Source organism: Trachemys scripta, chromosome 5 (assembly GCF_013100865.1).
Source record: "Trachemys scripta elegans isolate TJP31775 chromosome 5, CAS_Tse_1.0, whole genome shotgun sequence".
NCBI lineage: Eukaryota > Metazoa > Chordata > Testudines > Emydidae > Trachemys > Trachemys scripta.
This window is the reverse complement of record NC_048302.1, coordinates 15,384,694-15,407,001: the sequence shown is the minus strand read 5'-3', so window position 1 is coordinate 15,407,001 and position 22,308 is coordinate 15,384,694. Positions and strand designations below refer to the sequence as shown.

At 42.6% G+C, this 22,308-nt stretch overlaps 1 protein-coding gene across 1 annotated transcript in view; it reads right to left on the bottom strand.

Annotated features, from left to right (window-relative positions):
• The window catches only part of CFAP299 (cilia and flagella associated protein 299), a 399,775-nt gene that overhangs the window by 49,735 nt on the left and 327,732 nt on the right, over nt 1–22,308 (bottom strand). Inside the window, exon 4 of the mRNA XM_034772927.1 lies at nt 1,823–1,965. Within this exon, the coding sequence (XP_034628818.1) occupies nt 1,823–1,965 (143 nt within the window). The remainder of the gene's footprint in view (nt 1–1,822; nt 1,966–22,308) is intronic.

The following is a 22,308-nucleotide window of genomic DNA, read 5'->3' as shown; positions in this document are numbered from 1 at the left end:
TATAAATATATCAGAGGGATAAATACCAGGGAGGGAGAGGAATTATTTAAGCTTAGTACCAATGTGGACACAAGAACAAATGGATATAAACTGGACATTAGGAAGTTTAGACTTGAAATTAGATGAAGGTTTCTAACCATTAGAGGAGTGAAGTTCTGGAACAGCCTTCCAAGGGGAGTAGTAGGGGCAAAAGACATATCTGGCTTCAAGACTAAGCTTGATAAGTTTATGGAGGGGATGGTATGATGGGATAGCCTAAATTTTGGCAATTAATTGATTTTTGATTATTAGCAGGTAAATAGGCCCAATGGTCTGTGATGGGATGTTAGATGGGGTGGGATCTGAGTTACTACAGAGAATTCTTTCCTGGGTGTCTGGCTGGTGAGTCTTGCCCACATGCTCAAGGTTTAACTGATCGCCATATTTGGGGTTGAGAAGGAATTTTCCTCCGGGGCAGATTGGCAGAGGGCCTGGAGGTTTTTCGCCTTCCTCCGCAGCATGGGGCACGGGTCACTTGCTGGAGGATTCTCTGCACCTTGAGGTCTTTAAACCACGATTTGAGGACTTCAATAACTCAGACATAGGTTAGGGGTTTGTTACAGGAGTGGGTGGGTGAGATTCTGTGGCCTGCATTGTGCAGGAGGTCAGACTAGATTAGGGTGACCAGATGTCCCGATTTTATAGGGACTGTCCCAATTTTGGGGTCTTTTTCTTATATAGGCTCCTATTATCCCCACCCCCTGTCCCAATTTTTCACACTTGCTGTCTGGTCACCCTAGACTAGATGATCATCATGGTCCCTTCTGACCTTAAAGTCTATGAATCTATGAATCATGATAACTTCACAAAACTTGGCCCATTGTGAAATTTCTACTATTTCTGCCCGAAACTGTCAATACTAATATTTATATATTATTATTGTTGGGGCAACAAAGATCATGGCTCCATTGTGGTAGACATCATCACATGCCCCAAAGGTCCCTTGCGTAAGGCATTATACAAACACACAAAATGATACCATGTCCACCATTTATTTGACCCACTCTCGTTCACAAATGGAAACATTTTCAAACTCCCCGACTCACACATAGTTGTGTATTTATTAGTATTTGGGCATATAGTAGTTTTGAAGAAAATAGGTTTTTAAACAAAAAAGTTGTTAACAATCTTTGATAATAGTGACCAATTTCATATTGGCCACCAAAAGACTTACATATGAGACAAGTTTTCAATGTGAACCATGCTGCTGAGCACAGCCACTCAGGTCAATGAGAGTTGGTGAGGGCAGGGACCATGTGGCATTTACTTACTATGCTAGGTACAAAGTTTTCTAGCATATCAGCTTCCTATGAGTTTGCACATGTAGCTTTATATACAAACACTATTTACAGACTCCTCAGGAAGTAAAAGCTGAAAGGGCCAGTCATATACCCGAAAGAAAGTGTAGCTGCTCCACAATACCCTTGGCTTGTCCATAGGACTAAAGTTAGATTAATACTGAGCGCTTTTGAAAATACCACCCTAAGTGAGTAGTTATGCACAGAAAATTCCATCAGCTCTTGCGTTTTTTTCAATGTTCAGTTTGCATTATTCATGCAAAATTCTGCTCTTGGCAGAAACAAAAATAAAATCAAAGTAACTCCATTCCAAATTATAAGGTCACTCCCTAGATCTATTTATGTATAACTGAGGACAGATTTGACCCATGATGTTTATTTTTCAATTAAAATCACTTATAAAAATTATTTTCTTATTTAACAATATTCAACTACATGTACATTTTAGAAATTCAAATAAGTGAAAAGAAAATGCAGAAAAATACCTCAGATCAGTGCGTCTTGGAAAAAGCTTTTTCTTTCCATTAAAATATATTTCAAATTCATCAATCTTCAGCCTGTGTGCATAGTCAATGTAGGCAGACACCTCCTGACCACGAGAATTTCGGTCACGAATGAAGATTATGGACTGGAAAAAACAGAGAACTCCACAAATAAGAAATACAAAAAATACATTTCTAAAATGCATTTTCATTTGCACCACTGACTTTTACAATTCGTTCCCTTTTTATTTTGGCCTGATTTTCGAAGGAGCTCAGGGCTGGATTTTAAAGTGCTCAGCACCCAAAGTTGGGGCCAGATTTTCAGAAGAGCTCAGCTTCCATTTAGGCAACTAAATACAGACCAGATTTGTAAAAGTACTCGGCATTCAGCATCTCCACATCAGACACTTATGACCAGATTTTCAAAAGCACTCAAATGTGTTGAGCTCTTTTGAAAATCTGGCCAGGTATTTTGATGTCTAAATGAGAGAAGAGTCCTTTTGAAACTCTGCACCATACAGTATACTGCATAATACATAACTCCAAAGAGCAACTTCCAGAATTAAATAAAATTAATTAAAGAGAATATAGCATGCTAATAACAAAAACAGAGTGATAACTTATATTGAAATAGAAATGGACTAGAGCGCATCCAGATCTGAACTTCTCTACAGTTTGGGGTGTTCAGATCTATGATTCTGATCTCACCCAGTACACAGATAAGGTCCAAAAGAAAAGTTTGGATCCAGAATAGCATCTGAAATTTTAAGTAGCATATGTGTGTTGGATCTATGGTTTGGTTTGGGACATCTCTGTACATTAAAAGGCAACATATATTCAGCTCAACACTCATAGCCAAGTTAAATACACACAGAAAGGTTACTTATTGGCAATTCTGTCTGTCATAGTCCTCTCTTCCACTATTAGACTCAATGTTATGGCTCCAATTATCAGGAAGTAGGAGGCAAAAACTGTCAGCCACCCAAGATAAGCTCCGTCCACCCCCACCACCATAACCCTCTGCCTATTAGCGAGTATCAGAACAAAAAATGTTATTGTTAAAGAAAATCTGTGTATTGATCCAAGTGGTAGCCTTGAGAAATTCAAATTTACAAGTCATACATTGCTTACTGTATATCCCCCTTTCCTCCTGTCCTATTCAGTAACCATTATGCTTAGTTATTATACCAACCAGTAATCTCCAGAGAAGAACTTACCTAGAATGCAACTAGGAGCTCTGAGCAGCTGAACTCTGATTCCACCATAGAGAACAAGTCCAATTAGTAGGGGCACATTAAAGCCTTCCCCCTCACAATCAAAGGTTTCTGAACCCCTATTACCTCTCAGCATTGGTTTTCATTTTTCTTCTTGTGATTTATCATTTTCATCCCAATGGAATGAATGGGGGAAGTTGGGTCAGTGAGGATCCAATAGGGTTACTTGGAGGCAGGGTTAGGCAGGAATCAGATAGAACAGAAAAAGAAGCCTGCAGCGAAATCTCTTTTGGGAAGAATAGAAGGAACCACAGAGCATCTGAAAATGAAAAGACTGCCTATGAAAGGAGAATGATTAGCAGAAACCCCTCCAGTAGGAATTGCAGGATAGGGTGGAGGAGGAGGTCACCAGCAAAGAGGGCAAGTCACATGGATTGAGGAAAAAGGATCTTTCTGGGATTCAGAAAGTTCCTAACCATTTTGTCTTGCACCTCCCTAAAGAGCTTTAGGCCCCTGTATGGTAAGTCCACCAATTCAGTTTTCGATCCTACACATTCCAATAGTGAAGTCAGTGTGGCAATGGGCCAGTGGATAGACCTATATATCTTCAAGGGAATCCACTCCTAATGGCTTAGAGGGATTACTCATTGGGATGCCAGTGTCAGGGCCCTGAGACAAGTATGATAGACTATCTTCCCTTGGTTTTTCTTCCTTGCAAGAGGAGAGTGGAAAGTAGAGGAAGGTTTAGTAGGCCAGGAGGAGCGAGACAACTCTTTCTCAACACTTCCACAATGCAAAAGAAGAATTGGCAGGACAGGAGTGGACTGGGACTTCTATAGCTTGGATGATTGATTGTTCTTGCCTCCTGGTACCTAAAGGTTATCAGATAGCAGAGTATCGATTAGACCAGGGGTCGGCAACGTTTGGCACGCGGCTTGCCAGGGTAAGCACCCTGGCGGGTCGGGCCAGTTTATTTACCTGCTGACGCAGTAGGTTCGGCCGATCGCGGCCCCCACTGGTCGCGGTTCGCCGTTCCGGGCCAATGGGGGTGGCGGGAAGCCGTGGCCAGCACATCCCTCGCCCGCGCCGCTTCCCGCCGCCCCCATTGGCCCAGGACAGCAAACCGTGGCCAGTGGTGGCCGTGATCGGCCGAACTTGCCGCGTCAGCAGGTAAATAAACTGGCCCAGCCCACCAGGGTGCTTACCCTGGTGAGCCGCATGCCAAATGTTGCCGACCCCTCAATTAGACCATAAATTTGGTTTTTTACCCAGCTGAGATCTGAGTGGGTTTTTTTTGTACATCTAAGAAAAATGGCAACCTTATAATATCGAACTCTTATAACAAATATTCTTTATTTTAACATCACTAAACTGCTCTAACATAATGGTGTCTCTGGCAAACCATTGGGTTATTCTTAGAACACTTCTCCTTTTCTATCACATTCACACTCAGTTTCCATAAAACATTGTGTTAACGCACTTTGCATCTTTTGTACCATAAGCATCTCTAATTGATAGATCCAGAAGAACCTTTCAATACCAGGATACCTCCAGCTACTTCAGCATAATGCTGACTTCTCCCATCCCCAGCACACTCAACCTTGTGAGATCCATAATTGAGCTGAATTTTATGATAAATCAGAAAAAAATGTTTCTTTTTAATTGGCAATAAGTGCAACTACAGTACACTACAGCTGTGATTAGATAAAAGACTAGAAGCTTGTCATAAATATCTGAACAATTGATTCATCATCTCTTTAAAAATTCAGACGTTACAGTTTAAATAACTTGAATTACATGGGATAGTCCAATAATAAAAGAAAAAAGTTAGCAAAATGCATGTACTGTCTGCAGTATAAAACATAAAGGACATCTTTCAACTATCTTCTGATTATCATATTAATTTCCTTAAATAGGTGTTCACATATAATCAACAATAAATCAATACAGATCTACAGTAAAGTCAATAACTGTCCTTATTAATGTCCTCAAAACTTCTTTTGAACTTCAAACACACAACCAAAAATATTTAAAACAGAAATTTCCTGTGATAAAGGTACAAAGGATTCCCACTGCAAACTAAAAGCTTTTGATCCTCTCTCATCTGTCAGCATTGTTTTTCATTTTTCTTCTTGTGATTCATTTCTAACCACCTATAAAGCTTTCATTCATAAAACTATGAATGTGCTTGAATTTTCTTAAGATGTTCTGTCACTTTTTAATTTTGCCACACCTTTCTGCCTCAGAGAAGGATTTTTATAAGTTTGTATGTCATTTTTATTAACTGAAATGATCAACCAAGAATAAAGCTTTCATGTTAATTTTAAAAAAAACCCAGCAAATGTGAAATTTAAAACTTCCTTCCTACAGTTCTCTTTACTTTTCACTACAGCTTCCTTTATTATAAATTTTAATGTATCCTATTGCTAGTAGAAGAAACACAGATATTCATTTACCGGTAATCAGTTGCCTCCTGAATAGAGCTGGTTGAGAATTTTCCAACACAACTTTTTTGCATCTGAAAGTGTCAATTCACCAAAACCAAAACTGTTTGTGAGACAGCATCCATTCAGTTTCAGTTTCTCACTTTTTGTTTTGAAATTTTAGTTAATTTATACTAAAAAAATTATTTAATTTTTTTTAAAAGGCATGCAATATTTAAGATCACTAAACATCTTGATGTAGAAAGATCTCAGATGAGAGAAAAAACTATTTTAATAATTAGACAAAATTTTAAAACTAAAGGAACTATAATGCTAGATCCAACAGCAGAATAGACAGAAAAGATTACGTAAATATTAGCCACAGGACATCAAAACTGCAGAAAAGATTTCAAACTCTATAAGCCACAGTCAATTTCAAATCCTTCAGAAAGACTCACTTCATGACTCTTTTGATAGAGCAAAACATCTTCACAGCTTTAGAGAGACACAGCTTTGCAACACACATAATAGACTCTGTTAAGGATGGTGTTTTTGAAACAGCTAATGTCATCATTTGCTGAAAAGGAAAAAAAAAACCTTCCTACTTCAAAATAGTTTTGAAAAGGGACACTTAAATAGGGTAGTTTAGGCCTAAAATGTGACCTGCAGTACACTGACATTATAATTTGTCAGAGATTAGCATACAAGTTTATTTCTCTATGGGCTGAACACCAGAACTATCATAACAAAGTACCATCCTCACCATTAGTGTAAGTAGATGTGAGGTTGAAGATGTTGAAGTTAATGGAGTTGTGCTTGATTGCTCCAGCCATAAATTTGGCCCTTTGGAATATACAAGCTTGCACATTCCTGCAGAAAATCATCACTGATATTAGTGCAATTAGAGAGACACATAATTCATCTCTTGTGTTGAAAATGAAAGAAATCAGTTGTCTGCCAATCTGAAAATCCAATGCATATTAGGGTGTGCTTTTGTGTGTGATGGAGACAAATAACAGTTTTAAAAAGCTGCATTAAAGGCCTGTGACTCACCCAAAAGAGCAAGGAACACATTTTCGTCTTCTTCTTCTAAACACTAGACGTGTCTCAAAAATGTGGCTACAGTATTTGGAATGATGCCAGAAGTTGTGCTGTTCCAGTATTGACGTTGGAAGAAGATCCAGTAGCGGGATAATGGGGTAAGCGTTGTAAGTGGTGCTAGTGTGTGAGCCAGTGTCTGTGGAACATGCCAGGGCAACTCCTGGCTCCCCAGAACAGATTTTGCCGCAGAATGGGAAATTAATTTTAAATCTTCCTTATTGAGGTTCAAGGAGCTCATAGAAAAAGCTTTGACTCTCAGCAGGGGCACCATAGAAAGTCTAAAACTCTGGAGAAGAAAGATGACGCCTTTGCAGAACTTCTGTGAGAGACTGTTGAAGAGTTAGGGATGGGCAAATATGTTGTACCTAATTTTGAATCTCCTTGAAAATCATAGGTTGGAAATTAAGAAGAGGACTCAAACCAGTTTGCTGCTCCTCTCTGTTAACATGAGTATTTTTCCCTTTTTGCTTGGTGAACCGAACACCCCCATGTTGGATCAGATCACCTTAGGCATCATATTTTTACATTTTTCTGTTCAAGGTACTTGGCGAGATAACAATGTTTTGGTTATTCCAGTTCTCTGTTTGTATATGTATGATCCATCGGTGCTCCATACAGACAAAAGTAGAACATATATGTGGAGTTGTACCTTAGCCATGAAAAGTATTGTAGGCATTTTCTCCAGGAGCATATTTGCACTCTACGAAAATGTGAATGGAACAAAACTATGAATGCTCAAACTAGTTCGGAAAAATAATGGCCTACCCCAAACTTCTGTTTATTTTTAGAACTAAATTCACTCAATCTTTTTTTAACTTTCTGAAATATTACTTATTTTTTTTCCTAGTATTGTCGCTGTCTTTGTTTGCCTCTTAATTTAGAGGTTCACGAAGGGTGTTGTCTCAAGGCCTGATTCTCCTCTCTCTTAGATCCTGATTCAAGGCCTATGAAAGTCAACAGAAAAACTTTCTGACTTTCATAGGCTTTGGATCATACCCCACACAGGTGTAAATTACAAGCACTGCCACTGAAGTCAGCGGAGTCACACTGGTATAAACTGGTGTAAGTTAGAGGAGAATCAGGATTTCCAACTTAGTCACAAGCACACTACCAGAAATTTATCGAGACAGCCTTTTTCCGCGAGATTCATAGCCAATTTGTTCACATTCAAGAGGTTTCAGTGAGCTTGGATAAGCATGCAAACTTTTGGGAACATATCTGAACCAAACCCAAACTACAAACCTTGTCAGAGTCACACACCATTACACAACCTGGCCTACAAATCTATATATTGACAAATACTGTAAATGGTGGGAGGACATTATGTTAGGCCTAGTCCACACCCAATGACTCACAACGTTCCACCTTAGCCTCCAGGATAAATTTCTAAACTGAATAGGGCTTTAAGCGATGTTTCAGCCAACTAATTGCAAGTAAGGACAAAAAAGTGTGTGGACTTTGTGTCACACTCAGAATCCTTAAAAGAAAAAAATCTTATTGAAAAACTCTACATGTCAGAAGAACACACAGCCCTCCTTTTTGCCACCATTTTAGTAAACACAATAGGTCTGATTCTCATATCTACTAACCACCATCCATTCTCTAGCAGTGCAAACGGATCTTGAAATGAGCACAAATTATATTTTCATCCACCATAAGATCCCTTTTTCAGTTACAGTGGTGTAAAGTGGCCTTAGTGTATATGAGAATCAGGCCCAATAACAGATTGATTTATGCACTGCCTGGAGAGGACAATCTGCATGTTTCCAAACAAACCTGATCAAATCAGTGGTTAAAGAACTAAGATTAATTAATTTGAGAGTCTGATCCGAAGTCCATTGTCTGCAATGGGCTCTGGATCAGACCCTTGATACATGGCAAAACCTTATGAGAAGAACAGTGACTTGCATAACCTACAAGAAGTTACATAATCTCTCTGTGCCTCATTTTTCTCTTCACTAAATTGGTGCTAATATCTGTCTCTAATACTTTGCAGTCCTCAAAGTGAAAATGTATTCTTATTACTGCTGTAAGTCCTCTGGCCTGAAGCCTTAGTCCTGGTCTACACTACGAGGTTAGGTCGAATTTAGCCGCATTAGGTCAATTTTATAAACAATGCATCTACACAACCAACTCCGTTCCGTCAACCTAAAGGGCTCTTAAAATCGACTGCTGTACTTCTCCCTGGCGAGCAGAGTAGCGCTAAAATTGACCTTGCTGGGTCGAATTTGGGGTAGTGCAGATGCAATTCGACAGTATTGGCCTCCATGAGCTATCCCAGAGTGCTCCAATGTGACCGCTCTGGACAGCACTTTCAAACTCCGATGCACTAGCCAGGTACACAGGAAAAGCCCCAGGAAATTTTGAATTTCATTTCCTGTTTGATCAGCGTGGCAAGGTCAGCAGAACAGGTGACCATGCAGTCCCCCCAGAACCACAAACGAGCTCCAGCATGGAGCCAACGGGAGACACTGGATCTGATTGCTGTCTGGGGAGAAGAATCTGTTCAGGCCGAACTCCGATCAAAAAGAAGAAATGCTAATATATATGCCAAAATCGCACAGGGCATGGTGGACAGAGGCTACAACAGGGACACACAGCAGTGCCGTGTGGAAGTTAAGGAGCTCAGGCAAGCCTACCAAAAGACAAAGGAGGCAAACGGTCACTTCGGGTCAGATCCCCATACATGCCGCTTCTATGATCAGCTGCATGGCATTCTAGGGGGAGGACCCCACCACTACCCCACTACTGTCCGTGGATATCTGCAAGGGGGTAGTCTCACATAACAGGGAGGAGGATTTTGTGGATGAGGAAGAGGAGGAGGACGAGGAGAATGTGCAGCAGGCAAGCAGTGAATCTGTTCTCCCCGGCAGCCAGGGCCTTTTCATTACCCTGGAGCCAATACCCTCCCAAGATGGGATCCTGGACCCTGAAGCCAGAGAAGGCACTTCTGGTGAGTGCACATTTGTAACTACAGTACAGGGTTTAAAAGCAATTGTGTTTAATGTTTGATTTGCCCTGAAGACTTGTGATGCATTCGCGGACAGTCACAGCTACTGGAAAAGTCTGTTAATGTGTCTGGGGATGGAGCAGGAATCCTCCAGGGACATCTCCATGAAGCTCTCCTGGAGGTACTCTGAAAGTCTTTGCAGAAGGTTTCTGGGTAGGGCTGCCTTATTTTGTTTGCCATGGTAGGACACTTTACCACGCCAAGCCAGTAGCAAGTAGTCTGGCTTATGTGCCACAAAGCATGGCAGCGAATGGTCCTGGGTTTTGGTCACATTCAAGCAACATTCAGTCTATATCTTTCTGTGTTAGCCTCAGGAGAGTGATATCATTCATGGTCACTTGGTTGAAATAGGGGAATTTTTCTAAGGGAACAGTAAAAGGACCCCGTTCATGCTGGGCTGTTTGCGCTTGGCTAAAAGGGATCATCCCTGAGAATAGCCATGTGGTGGGGGGAGGGGTGAAGAGATCACCCCAGAGAATAACCATGCAGTGGGATGGGGGAAGGTGTGTGCTGCACATCCACTCGAAAACCACAGCCCTTCCTTTTAAATGGCAAAACCAACTGGCATTGCTTGCTATGAGAAAGGAGGGCGCTGCAGGTTGAAAACATTCCCACATGTTATGAAGATGGAAGAAGCCAACCCCATGTACCCTTTGGCTTACCATAGCTGCCTGGAAACCGAATTCTGTTGCCCAGCCATGTGCGATGTCTCACCATACCGACAGGTGCTCAATATAAAAGGCAAAATGCGACCTCGTACCTAAAGCACATGTGCTGTCTGCTGTGAATTGCTTGATTCACTGTGAAAGAGTCTTCCTTTTGTTCTCAGAAATGTATCATCTTTAATTTTACTCTCCCTTTTTATCCCCCCGCAGGTGCAAATGTTTCTATGCTCCCCCTATCATCTCCGTCCCCGAGGTTATTGCAGATTAGAAGGCGAAGAAAAGCACTCGTGATGACATATTTTCCGAGCTCATGCAGTCCTCCCGCACTGATAGGGCACAGCTGAATGCATGGAGGCATTCAGTGGCAGAGGCCAGGAAAGCATTAAGTGAACACGATGAGAAGAGGCAGGAGGTGATGCTGAGGCTAATGGGGGAGCAAACGGACATGATGAGGCATCTGGTGGAGCTGCAGGAAAGCCAACAAGAGCACAGACCGCTGCTGCATCCACTGTATAACTGCCTACCCTCCTCCCCAAGTTCCATATCCTCCTCACCCAGATGCCCAAGAACACGGGGCAGTGGGGGGAGGGAAAGAGGCTCCAGGCACCCAGCCACTCCACTCCAGAGGATGTCCCAAGCAACAGAAGGCTGTCATTCAAACAGTTTTGATTTGTAGTGTGGCTACAATAAGCAATGTGGCCTTGTCTTTCCCTGCTCCCCTCCTTCCCTACCCCACCTGGGCTACCTTGTCAGTTATCTCACTTTTTTTTTAATTAATAAAGAAAGAATGCATGGTTTCAAAACAATAGTGACTTTATTTCCTTTGCCAGCTGTGATTGAAGCGGGGAGGGTGGTTGGCTTATAGGGAATTAAAATCAACAAAGGGGGCAGGTTTGCATCAAAGAGAAACACTTGCAACCGTCACACCATAGCCTGGCCAGTCATGAAACTGGTTTTCAAAGCCTCTCTGATGCGCAGCACACCTAACTGTGCTCTTCTAATCACCCTGGTGTCTGGCTGCTCAAAATCGGCTGCCAGGTGATTTGCCTCAACCTCTCACTCTGCCATAAATGTCTCCCCCTTACTCTCACGGATATTATGGAGCACACAGCAAGCAGCAATAACAATGGGAATATTGGTTGTGCTGAGGTCTAACCTAGTCAGCAAACAGCGCCAGCGAGCTTTTAAACGTCCAAAGGCACATTCTACCACCATTCTGCACTTGCTCAGCCTATAGTTGAACTGTCCAGGCTGCCTGTGTACAGCTTCATGAGCCATGGGAGCAAGGGGTAGGCTGGGTCTCCAAGGATAACTATTGGCATTTCAACACCCTCAATGGTCATTTTCTGGTCTGGAAAGTAAGTCCCTTCTTGCAGCTGCTCGAACAGCCCGGAGTTCCTAAAGATGCGAGCATCATGCACCTTTCCCGGCCATCCCACGTTGATGTCGGTGAAATATCCCTTCTGATTCATCAGTGCTTGCAGCACCATTGAGAAGTACCCCTTGCAGTTTATGTACTGGTTGGCAAGGTGGTCCGGTGCCAAGATAGGGATATGCGTTTCGTCTATTGCCCCACCACAGTTAGGGAACCCCATTGCAGCAAAGCCATCCACTATGACCTGGACATTTCCCAGAGTCACTACCCTTGCTAGCAGAAGATCAGTGATTGCATTGGCTACTTGGATCACAGCAGCCCCCACAGTAGATTTGCCCACTCCAAATTGATTCCCGACTGACCGGTAGCAGTCAGGTGTTGTAAGCTTCCACAGGGCTATCACGACTCGTTTCTCAACTGTCAGGGCAGCTCTCATCTTGGTATTCCGGCGCTTCAGGGTGGGGGAAAGAAACTCACAAAGTTCCAGGAAAGTGGCCTTACGCATGCGAAAGTTTTGCAGCCACTGGAAATCATCCCATACCAGCAACACTATGCAGTCCCACCAGTCTGTGCTTGTTTGCTGGGCCCAGAATCCGCGTTCCACTGTATCAACCTGCCCCACTGCCACCATGATGTCCCAATTACCACATCCCATGCTTTCAGGAACGTCTGTGTCTATGTCCTCCTCACAAATGTCCTCGTGCTGGCATCTCCTAGCCAGGTTCTGCACATACTGTAGTATAATGCATGAGGTGTTTACAATGCTCACAACAGCAGCGGTGAGCTGAGCGGGCTCCATGCTTGCCGTGCTATGGCGTCTGCCTGGGTAACCCAGAAAAAAAGGTGCAAAACGATTGTCTGTCATTGCTTTCACGGAGAAAGGAAAGACTGATGACATGTACCCCAAACCACCCATGACAATGTTTTTGCCCCATCAGGCATTAGGAGCTTAACCCAGAATTCCAATGGGCAGCAGAGACTGCGGGAACTGTGGGATAGCTACCCACAGTGCACCGCTCCATGAGTCGATGCTAGCCATGGTATTGAGGACGCACTCCACCGACTTAATGTGCTTAGTGGGGACATACACAATCGACTGTTTAAAATCACTTTCTAAAGATCGACTTCTATAAAATCGACCTAATTTCATAGTGTAGACATACCCTTAGAGCGAAGGCAGCTCACTACTGCCATCTGTTGATGACCCCTGGGCCTCAAGCTCAAAGGGGTCATCAAATTTAGAAACCTGTTAAATTTTTGGCATTTGATAAGTTTCACAACTTGTTTTCATGCGCATCCCTATTGGACGAAAATGTGACACACTCTCTCAGCTTAGAAGCGCAAATTTAAGCAAATAAGAGATGTGATGTGGTAAAAGACATAATTTTTTTGTTAACTGATATAGATTTTGTCATATTAAAGAGTTCATAAATATTAATACAAATATATCGGTTCTGATGGTACAAGATTAGACCACATGTCATCATTTTTTATTTTTATTATGGCTAGGGGCCTCAAAAGCTGGAAGTGGCCTGGGCCTCTCTGGACCTCTGAGAGGCCCTGTACAAGCGTCAACATCACAAAAACCAATCATTACCATATCTATTAACTGGGATCTTTGTTGACAGTCTCAGGTAAGAGACCAACTGCTTAAAGGTGGCCCCTTTTGGTCAAGTTGGAGATACCTAGGATGATATTAGGAAATTCTTAACACAAGCAGGATAGTGCTATAGAGTCCCGTTGCTCTAGCAGCTAGTGCAATGGGCGTGGGACTCTATAAGGACAAATGCAATGATGAGTGGTTACTTAGCGATACCCTCATGAGGAATCCATTAACCTAACCTTGCAGAAATGTTAGGAAATATTATTAGCCCAGCCTCACAATCTGTTCACCAGCCCTTTACCATAGGGATGAAAAAAGAAAATTAACATTTCAATCTCCAGTAAAAAAACAAAACAAAACCCCCAACCAATTACTCTTTCTTTGCCAGTGGGTGAGTAGAATTTTGCAAGGCTAAACTAGACTCTCGTGGGAAAATTTTGTACACCGTATGTTGTCACTGGTTTTCTGAAGACACAGTAGCAAAAGACATCCCCACAGCTGGGAACTGTACACAGGTTCTGATTCAGCAAGGCACATGGGCTTAACGCCAAGAACTCACTTAAGTCTATCAGTACTCAGCAAAGCCCGTGAGCATGTGCTTAAGTCCCATTTGAATGGAACTTTAGCATGTGCTTAAGGGCTTAGCTGAATTGGGACCTACGAGTTGGGAAATAAGCCAGTGTGATCTATGAGCCACATTACTGAGAGATCCGTCTTATGGATTCAAGTTAAGTGTGGTATAGAAGATAGAATATGGAAAAATTAAGGGACCAGCCCTGCTGTCTGGTGAAACATACTTCTAAGAAAAGTACTTTAGAGTATGCCTAATGGAAGGTAAATGGCAGGAAAGCAAAGAAAGACAATATTTAGGTGAATTATTAATTATTAATTCTCTTTTCATGTGGACAGTATCACAGGTGGGGCCCCAAGGGCCCAAGCAGAATTTGACTGAAAGGGACAGGCTTAAAATGCATTATAAGTTAAAATATATGTTTAATGACTAGCAATTTATTTTTGTTGCACCGCGTTTGGCCTTATTTGCCACCTGAAGATCATGTTACATCTAATAGAAATACCAGTGAGCAGTGAAAGAAAGGTGCTCACCTCCATATCTTTAAAACAGATGCCATTCACGTCTGCTCTGCAAATAGGAATAAATTCCTGACCCTGACCCCTCACAGGAGTGAAAACTGTTTAAAATGTAGCCTTCCATTTTTTGATTTTATCTTTAACTAAATTTTATTTTTAGGGGGGGAAGTGTGAGGCTTAATTTTTTATAAACTAATTAAAACATTCTAGTAAACTAAGGTGTAAAATGAATCTCTAACTTGCTGTGCACACATTTTCACTGTGTTCACACTTTCATCTGGAAATACTGTTCTCTTTCTTATTCTAGCTTTGAGATTTTTCTAAAACGTGTAATAGTAATACATCAGTCTCCTTTTCCTATGCTCAAAAATGCCAATTGGTTCTTCAGAAAATACATATCTTTTACTTACCTATAATTCTACAAAAGAATTCAAAAGAAGGTGCATGAGAATAAGCACAGGATCACTGCAGACTTTAATCCCAAGTTCTTCTAATACATCCAAAATAAGCAGGATGTGGTCTAAGGGCAAGTGCAAGTCAAAAAACGGAGATCTTACCATAGCAAAAAAAGTAAAATGTATGTTTGTCTTGGTTTTTCCTCACTTAAAATACCTCCAAGCCCTGACCATTTTAATTAGCTCAAGATCACTTATAAACTTTCACATTTTAGGATCTAAATGTTGGCTTCCATTCCCCTAAACAGCAGTGATTGATGCTAGTTTGGAACAGCGAAAGAAATACTCTTTGATACTTTATTAGAGTTAGCAGAAATAGCCAAACAAAAACCCAGCAGTAATATAAAGCAGATATGTACTCTATCTTGGGTTAAACGTGTAAAACTCTTTTGTGGTTCTTAGTGCTCATAGGAACCTATTTCATATTGGTGTTGCAGGAATAACATTGTGTCGAGACCACACAGATGCTAAAATCATTACTCAAGGCGCAATAGTACAATTCTTAGCTATGCAGAACTTTCACTGAGTTACCTGGGAGTTCTCTGGGGTGAAGGACTGCAGGATCAGGCTCTTATTAAAAGACCACCTACATCCTGTCGACTGTGTGCTAGATTTAGGTACAATAGCTTAGGGAGTCTTTTCAATCTGTTCAAGCAGTTAGGCAAGATACCAAGCACGGGGCTACTCTTGCAGTTCAGGCCCTGGGATTCTGGAGATATAGGGCAAGTCTGCACTCCTGCGCTACATCAGCACAGCCACACTGATGCAGCTGCGCTCCTGTAGCATGTCTGGTGAAGATACGCTATGCTGACAGGAGAGTGCTCTCCTGTCCACTTCCACAAGAGGTGGAAGCTATGTCGGCGGGGAGTGCTTCCTGCCGACATAGCGCGGCGTGGACAGCACTGAAGTCATTGTAACTTACATTGCTTGGGGTGTGTGTGTGTCTTTTTCACACCCCTGAGCGACGTAAGTTACATCAACTTAAGTGGTAGCGTAGACCAGCCCCTAGATTCAATTCTTAGCTCTGCCACAGCCTTCTTGTGTGTCATTTAGAGACACATTTTAAAAGGAGCTAAGGAGCCACATTTTTAAGTGCTCCTCACTAAAATCTGGACCCAGATTTTCAAAATTGCTCAGCACCCAGAAGCTCCCACTGTGACACTTATGGCCAGATTTTCAAAAAGACTCAGAACCCCAACTTGCTGAGCACTTGTGAAAATCGCACCATATATTTTGGTATTTAAGTGGGGGCTGAGCTCTTTGAAAATGTGGCTGCAACTGCACATGCTGAGCTGTGTTATTTACTCATTCACATAAGACAAGAACCAACGAAATTAATAGACAGCAGGTTTAAAACAAACAAAAGGAAATACTTCTTCACACAACACAATCAACCTGTGGAACTTGCTGCCATGGGATATTGTGAAGGCCAAAACTATAAAGGGGCTCAAAAAGAATGAGATAAGTTTATGGAGGATAGGTCCATCAATGGCTATTGGCCAAGATGGTCAGAGATGCAACTCCATGCTCTGGGTCTTCCTAACCTGTCACTACCAGAAGCCAGGGGTGCTGGAACAATTTTTATTGTGGGGAGTGCTGAGAGCCATTGAACCAAAATGTAAACCCTATATATGATGGAAACCACTTCAAGCCAGGGACTGCGGCAGCACCCCAAGCACCCCTAGTTCTAGCACCTTTGCCAAAAGCTGGGAGTGGACGACAGCAGATGGATCACTCAATGATTGCCTGTTCCATTCATTCCCTCTGAAGCACCTGGCACTGGGTTAGATGGACCATTAGTGTGACCCAGTATGGCTGTTTTTATGTTCTTTAGAAAATCCAGCCTTTAAACCCTCTGTGCCCCAGTTCCTCATCTGTAAAATGGGGATAATAATCCTTCTTGTCTGTTTAGCTTGTACACTCTTCAGGACAGGTACTGTTTTACTATATTTTTGTACAGTGCTTAGCTGAATTGGGGACTCTAAAAACTACCCCATCAATAACATCAGCATAGAAAGCAGCCATCTGATAGAAAGTACCGTTGGCTAATGTGACAGCCCTTGCACTCCAAAATGGGTGTGGTCTTTGAGATATCCCAAACTAGCTGGCATCAAATAAGCCTCATGTGATAAACTGCTGTTATTTGTTAATACTAGCAACCAACAGCTGTCAATATATTTCAGCTGACTTGTGTCTTTCTCGACAATTCTTTGTATGTGTTTAGTTTGTGTGATGCTAGGCACATATACACACCAGAAAGTTCAGAGGCACACAAAGTAAAAGAAAAGAAAAGAAAAGAAAAGAAAAGAAAAGAAAAGCTAACCAGACTTTTTGAACTTGAAGCAGGGTTTGTGGGAGAGAATGGCTGGCCGAGAAGCAGATGTTCTAGCTATTAACTCTTCAGAAAAAAAGTATGGTTATCCTACCGAAGAAGAAACATTTGCTGTGTATGTGAAGCATGTGCTTCCCAGTCACCTATTTATTCTTAGTGTTCAGCAGCTGCTCTCTAACTGGAAGAAGCTCTATGGACTCTGGATTTGCTTTTCTGTATAAACACGGTGTCGACTTGGTTTGGAACCACTGTTCAGACTGAGAACAGACTGCTGAGATGAGAGTATAGGTTAATTCTGTCGGTGTTAAAATAAAGGAGCTTATTAAAAACAGGAATCTTACTCAGATGGTTAATTGATAACAGGAAAATTTGCACTCAAATGCATTCAGAATCCAAATTTCATTAAGAAAAACAATACAACTTCAGCTCCAGCAGAGAGAAGATGGCCCTCTCCATACTGTAACCATGCATGAAACCAAGTTTAAACAGGAGCAAGACCAAGGACAGGGTAGACCCATTACTCAATGAGGAGGGAAGACAATAACAGAAAATGTGGAAATGGCAGAAGTGCTTAATGCCTTTTTTGTTTCAGTTTTCACTAAAAAGGTTAGTAACAATCGGATGTCTAGTGCAGTGAATGGCAGTGAAAATGAGGTAAGAGCTGAGGGAAACAAGAAGTTAAAAATTACTTAAATGAGTTAGATGTCTTCGAGTTGGCAGGGCCGAATGAAATACATTCTAGAATACTCAAGGAGCTGACTGAGGAAATATATGAGCCATTAGCAATTATCTTCAAAAACTCATGGAAGACAGGAGAGATTACAGACCAGCCAGCTTAACTTCAGGATCTGGAAAGATAATAGAGCAAATAATCAAGCAATCAATCTGCAAACACCTAGATGATGATAAGGTGATAAGTAACAGCCAGCATGGATTTGTCAAGAACAAATCATGTCAAACCAACCTAATAGCTTTCTTTGACAGTGTAACATGCCTTGTGGATAGGGGGTAAGTGGTAGATATGGTATAGGTTGACTTTAGTAAGGCTTTTGAGACTGTCTCGCATGACCTTCTCATAGACAAACTAGAGAAACATAGCCTAGAGGAGCTATATAAGGAGCTACTATAAGGTGGTGCATAACTGATTGGAAAACTGTTCTCAGAGAGTAGTTATCAGTGGTTCCCAGAAGGGCATATCTAGTGGGGTCCCACAGGGATCAGTTCTGGGTCTGAGTCTGTTCAATAGTTTAATAAATTATTCAGATAATGGCATAGAGCAGGGGCGGGCAAACTTTTTGGTCTGAGAGCCGCAACGGGTTTCGTAAATTGTATGGAGGGCAGGTTAGGGGAGGGGGTCATGGCCCAGCCCCCACCTCCTATCGCCCCCACCCCCCAGGACTCCTGAGACTGCAGGGAAGGGAAACAGCAGGGTAGGGGCTGGGGTTGAGCCTCTCGGGCCAGGAGCTCGGGGGCCGGGCAGGACGTTCCCGTGGGCCGGATGTGTCCCACGGGCCATAGTTTGCCCACCCCGGCATAGAGAGTACACTTATAAAATTTGTGGAGGATATCAAGTTGGAAAGGGTTGTAAGTGCTTTGGAGGAGAGGATTAAAATTCAAAATGACCTGGACAAACTGGAGATATGGTCTGAAGTAAATAGGATGCAATTCAATCAGGACAAATGCAAAGTGCTCCATTTAGGAAGGAACAATCAATTGCACACATACTGCATAAAGGGATCTTGGGGTGATAGTGGATCACAAGCTAAATATGACTCAACAGTGTAACACTGTTGCAAAAAAAGCAAATATCATTCTGGGATGTATCAGCAAGAATGTTGTAAGCAAGACACAAGCAGTATTTCTTCCGCTCTACTATGCATTGATAAGGCCTCAGCTGGAGTATTGTGCCCAGTTTTGGGCACCACATTTCAGGAAAGATGTGGACAAATTGGAAAAAGTCCAGAGAAGAGCAACAACAATATTAAAGGTCTAGAAAACATGACCTGTGAGGAAAAATTGAAAAAATTAGGTTTATTTAGTCTGGAGAAGAGAAGACTGAGAGGGGACATGATAACAGTTTTTAAGTACATAAAAGTTGTTAGAAGTAGAAGGGTGAAAAATTGTTCTTGTTAAGCTTTGAGGATAGGACAAGAAGCAATGAGCTTAAATTGCAGCAAGGGAGGCTTAGAATGGACATTAGGAAAAACTTCCTGTCAGAGTAATTAAGCACTGGAACAAATTGCCTAGGGGGGTTTTGCAATCTTGTCATTGGAGGTTTTTAAGAACAGGTTAGACAAACACCTGGCAGGACTGTCTAATTATTAGCTAGTCCTCCCTGAGTGCTGGGGACTGGACTAGATGACCTCTTGTGGTCCCTTCCAGACCTACCCTTCTCTGATTCTATGGTTATGGTCAAAGTAGGTCTCCAGCCACATACAATACAGGTAGAGCCAGCTTATACCCAGCCGGGGTGGGGATGGTATGAAATCATCGTGGCTGTACCCAGTCCAGAGGGGATGAGGAGCGACAATGTGGAGCCGGTGCCATGGCCCCTCACGACCCATTCATACCAGCCAGCAGAGCTCTGGTAGAGGCAGGGGAGTATATGCTGCACTGCCCTAAGAGGTGGTGCACTAGGTGCACTCCCTTTGATTACTGGAAGGCACTGCACTTCCTGGTGTTTCCTCTGGGGCAGTGTGTCAGGCTCTGTGCTCCCCATCACTCAGTGTTGTGTCTATCAGACATATAGGAGCCCTTAACATTGCAGCTGTGTTTAGAAACTAGTCTGGGCCTCATCTACAGTGCAGGAAAGATGGGGGCGTTTATAGCATAGTTTCTCCTAGCATAGTCCAGCAGGGACACTGAAACCACGCTGAAACTGTTGGCTACAAGCAGAGTCTAAAACAATTGTCAGTGAAGCCGGCATGATTCTGTTCCCAATGGGTAAAGGGCTGTAAAGAGAGGAAAAAACATCTACACAACTGTAGTATTCCAGGCTCTGACGTGGGTCAGGGTTAGCAAAGGTTATACCCTATCACATAGCAGGATTCAGTATCTACTGACTCCATTGCTTACTCGTAGAACTGCCCGCCAGATTCCTGTCTCCCTCATTTATCAGACTCCCAGTTGCCATAATATTCTTTCACATCCGTTTCACTATTGCTAGGCTCAGTATTGCAGCAAGTGGTGGGTATAAGACTCTCAAGGGTATAAAGAGTTGGGTGTTGGTTCTGTACTGAGAATAGAATCCAATTAATCATAAAACTGTCTGGTGATCCATTTATTACTAGTCTTTTGATGACTGCCGACACTTGGTGATACCAAACTTTCAGTGTCTTTATCTCCTTTTGATATCATAGGTACAATTTGTTGATTCTAGACTTGGCACGTTTATTGCAATCTGTTTTTATGCTGTAACCGTGACTCAGTATCAAAATCTGCTTGGATGGTCACAGATCTGTATTGTAGCAGAAGGCTCACCTGGGCATCTGCCCATATGCCTGCTTGCAACTTCTATTCCTTGCAAGCAACTACTCCTCTACCCCGATATAAATGCAGCCCGATATAACATGAATTCAGATATAATGCAGTAAAGCAGCGCTCGGGGGTGGAGGGTGGGAGCTGCGCACTCCGGCGGATTAAAGCAAGTTCGAAATAACGCGGTTTCCCCTATAACACGGTAAGATTTTTTGGCTCCCGAGGACAGCGTAATATCGGGGTAGAGGTGTAGTACAAGAGTTCAGCTGTTCAACAGACATGGATAATGGCAACTGAAGTCAGTCCTGTGATTGGTTGCAGTTATGACCAGGCAATATAAATCATCAAGGGGCTTCCTGGTTACATAGGCAATAGGATGTCGGACACAGCATCAAAGTAGTGGGAGTATCTGGATGCACAGCACTCTTGGTAACACATGGCATAGTGCAGACACAAATGATTATTAGGAAGAGCAGCAGCAGTGACACAGTTGTTTGTTTCTGTTAATACACATGCTGCAGTATGGTTCCAGAACAACAACTGTACGACAGTTCTGGCCATGACCAGGGATACTTATGGGCCCTATTTGGGACTATGATGGAACCGTGGTGTTTGTGGATACATTTGCTCTGAGTTGCTTACAAACACTATTGGCACTGTAGTCCATTGGGTAGGATGCTGGACTGGGCTTCAGGAGAGATAGGTTCGGTTCCTGACTCTGCAACTGGCTTGCAGTATGACCTTGGACAGGTCACTTCACCTCTCTGGGCCTGTCAGGGAACCAGCTGCATCCAGGTCAATCTCCTAACAACAGGCTGGGCATAGCTGATCTTGGCAGGGACTGCCTGGTTGGCTGCACTTCCTGAATGTGGAGGGACAGAACGAAGCTGCTACTTGACCTAGAAGCAGCCAGTGCTCGCTGGTTGCTCAACAGGTTTCATACCACGGTGGTTCTTAATCCTGCTCCCATCCAGCCTGTGCCTGTCCTGCCCAGCCTGTTCTTGTTCCTGCTTCCAGTGCCTGTTCCTGCCTTTCTTCTCCATCCTTGACACTCCTGGCTCCAGCCACGTCTCTGGTTCAACAATTAGCTCTGTCATTAAGCTTCTGATGCTTGGCTCTGACCTTCAGCTCTGGACTTGATTATGCCTCTGTTGTCCCATGGCCCTGATTCTTAACTCTGCCTCGGCTCAGCTACTCTCTGACCTCCAAGTCTGGCAACCCCAATGGCTCTGACCACTAGGACCAACTGCCCAAGTCCTGGTTGTGATCCTGACAGTGCCCCCATTCCACCATCTTTTAAATAAGGATAATGATGCTGACCTCCTTTGTAGAGTGCTTTGAGATCTATAGATTAAGAGCTAGGTATATATTATTATATAGACTAGGGCTTTGGAGCTGTGCTCCGGCTCAGCTCCAGCTCCAGGCAAAAACCTGCAGCTCCACTGCTCCGGAGCTGCTCTGCTCTACAGCTCCGGGCTCCGCTCCAAAGCCCTGCCCTATATTATAGACAGGGCCTAGAAAAACTACAGAAGGTCACATATTATGTTAGTGTGAAGAGGGAAAATAAACAAATATAAAAGCAGTTCAAGATTCTCTGTATAACTGAAAAATACAACAAAAACTCCATTTAGTTTTAAAGTTAAAAAAAAAAAGCAAAAAAGAAAATGAGTCATAACACCACGGATGCCACCACAGACGCTTTCAGAAACTCTACTCTGAAAATGGACTTTATTTAAAATTGCAAG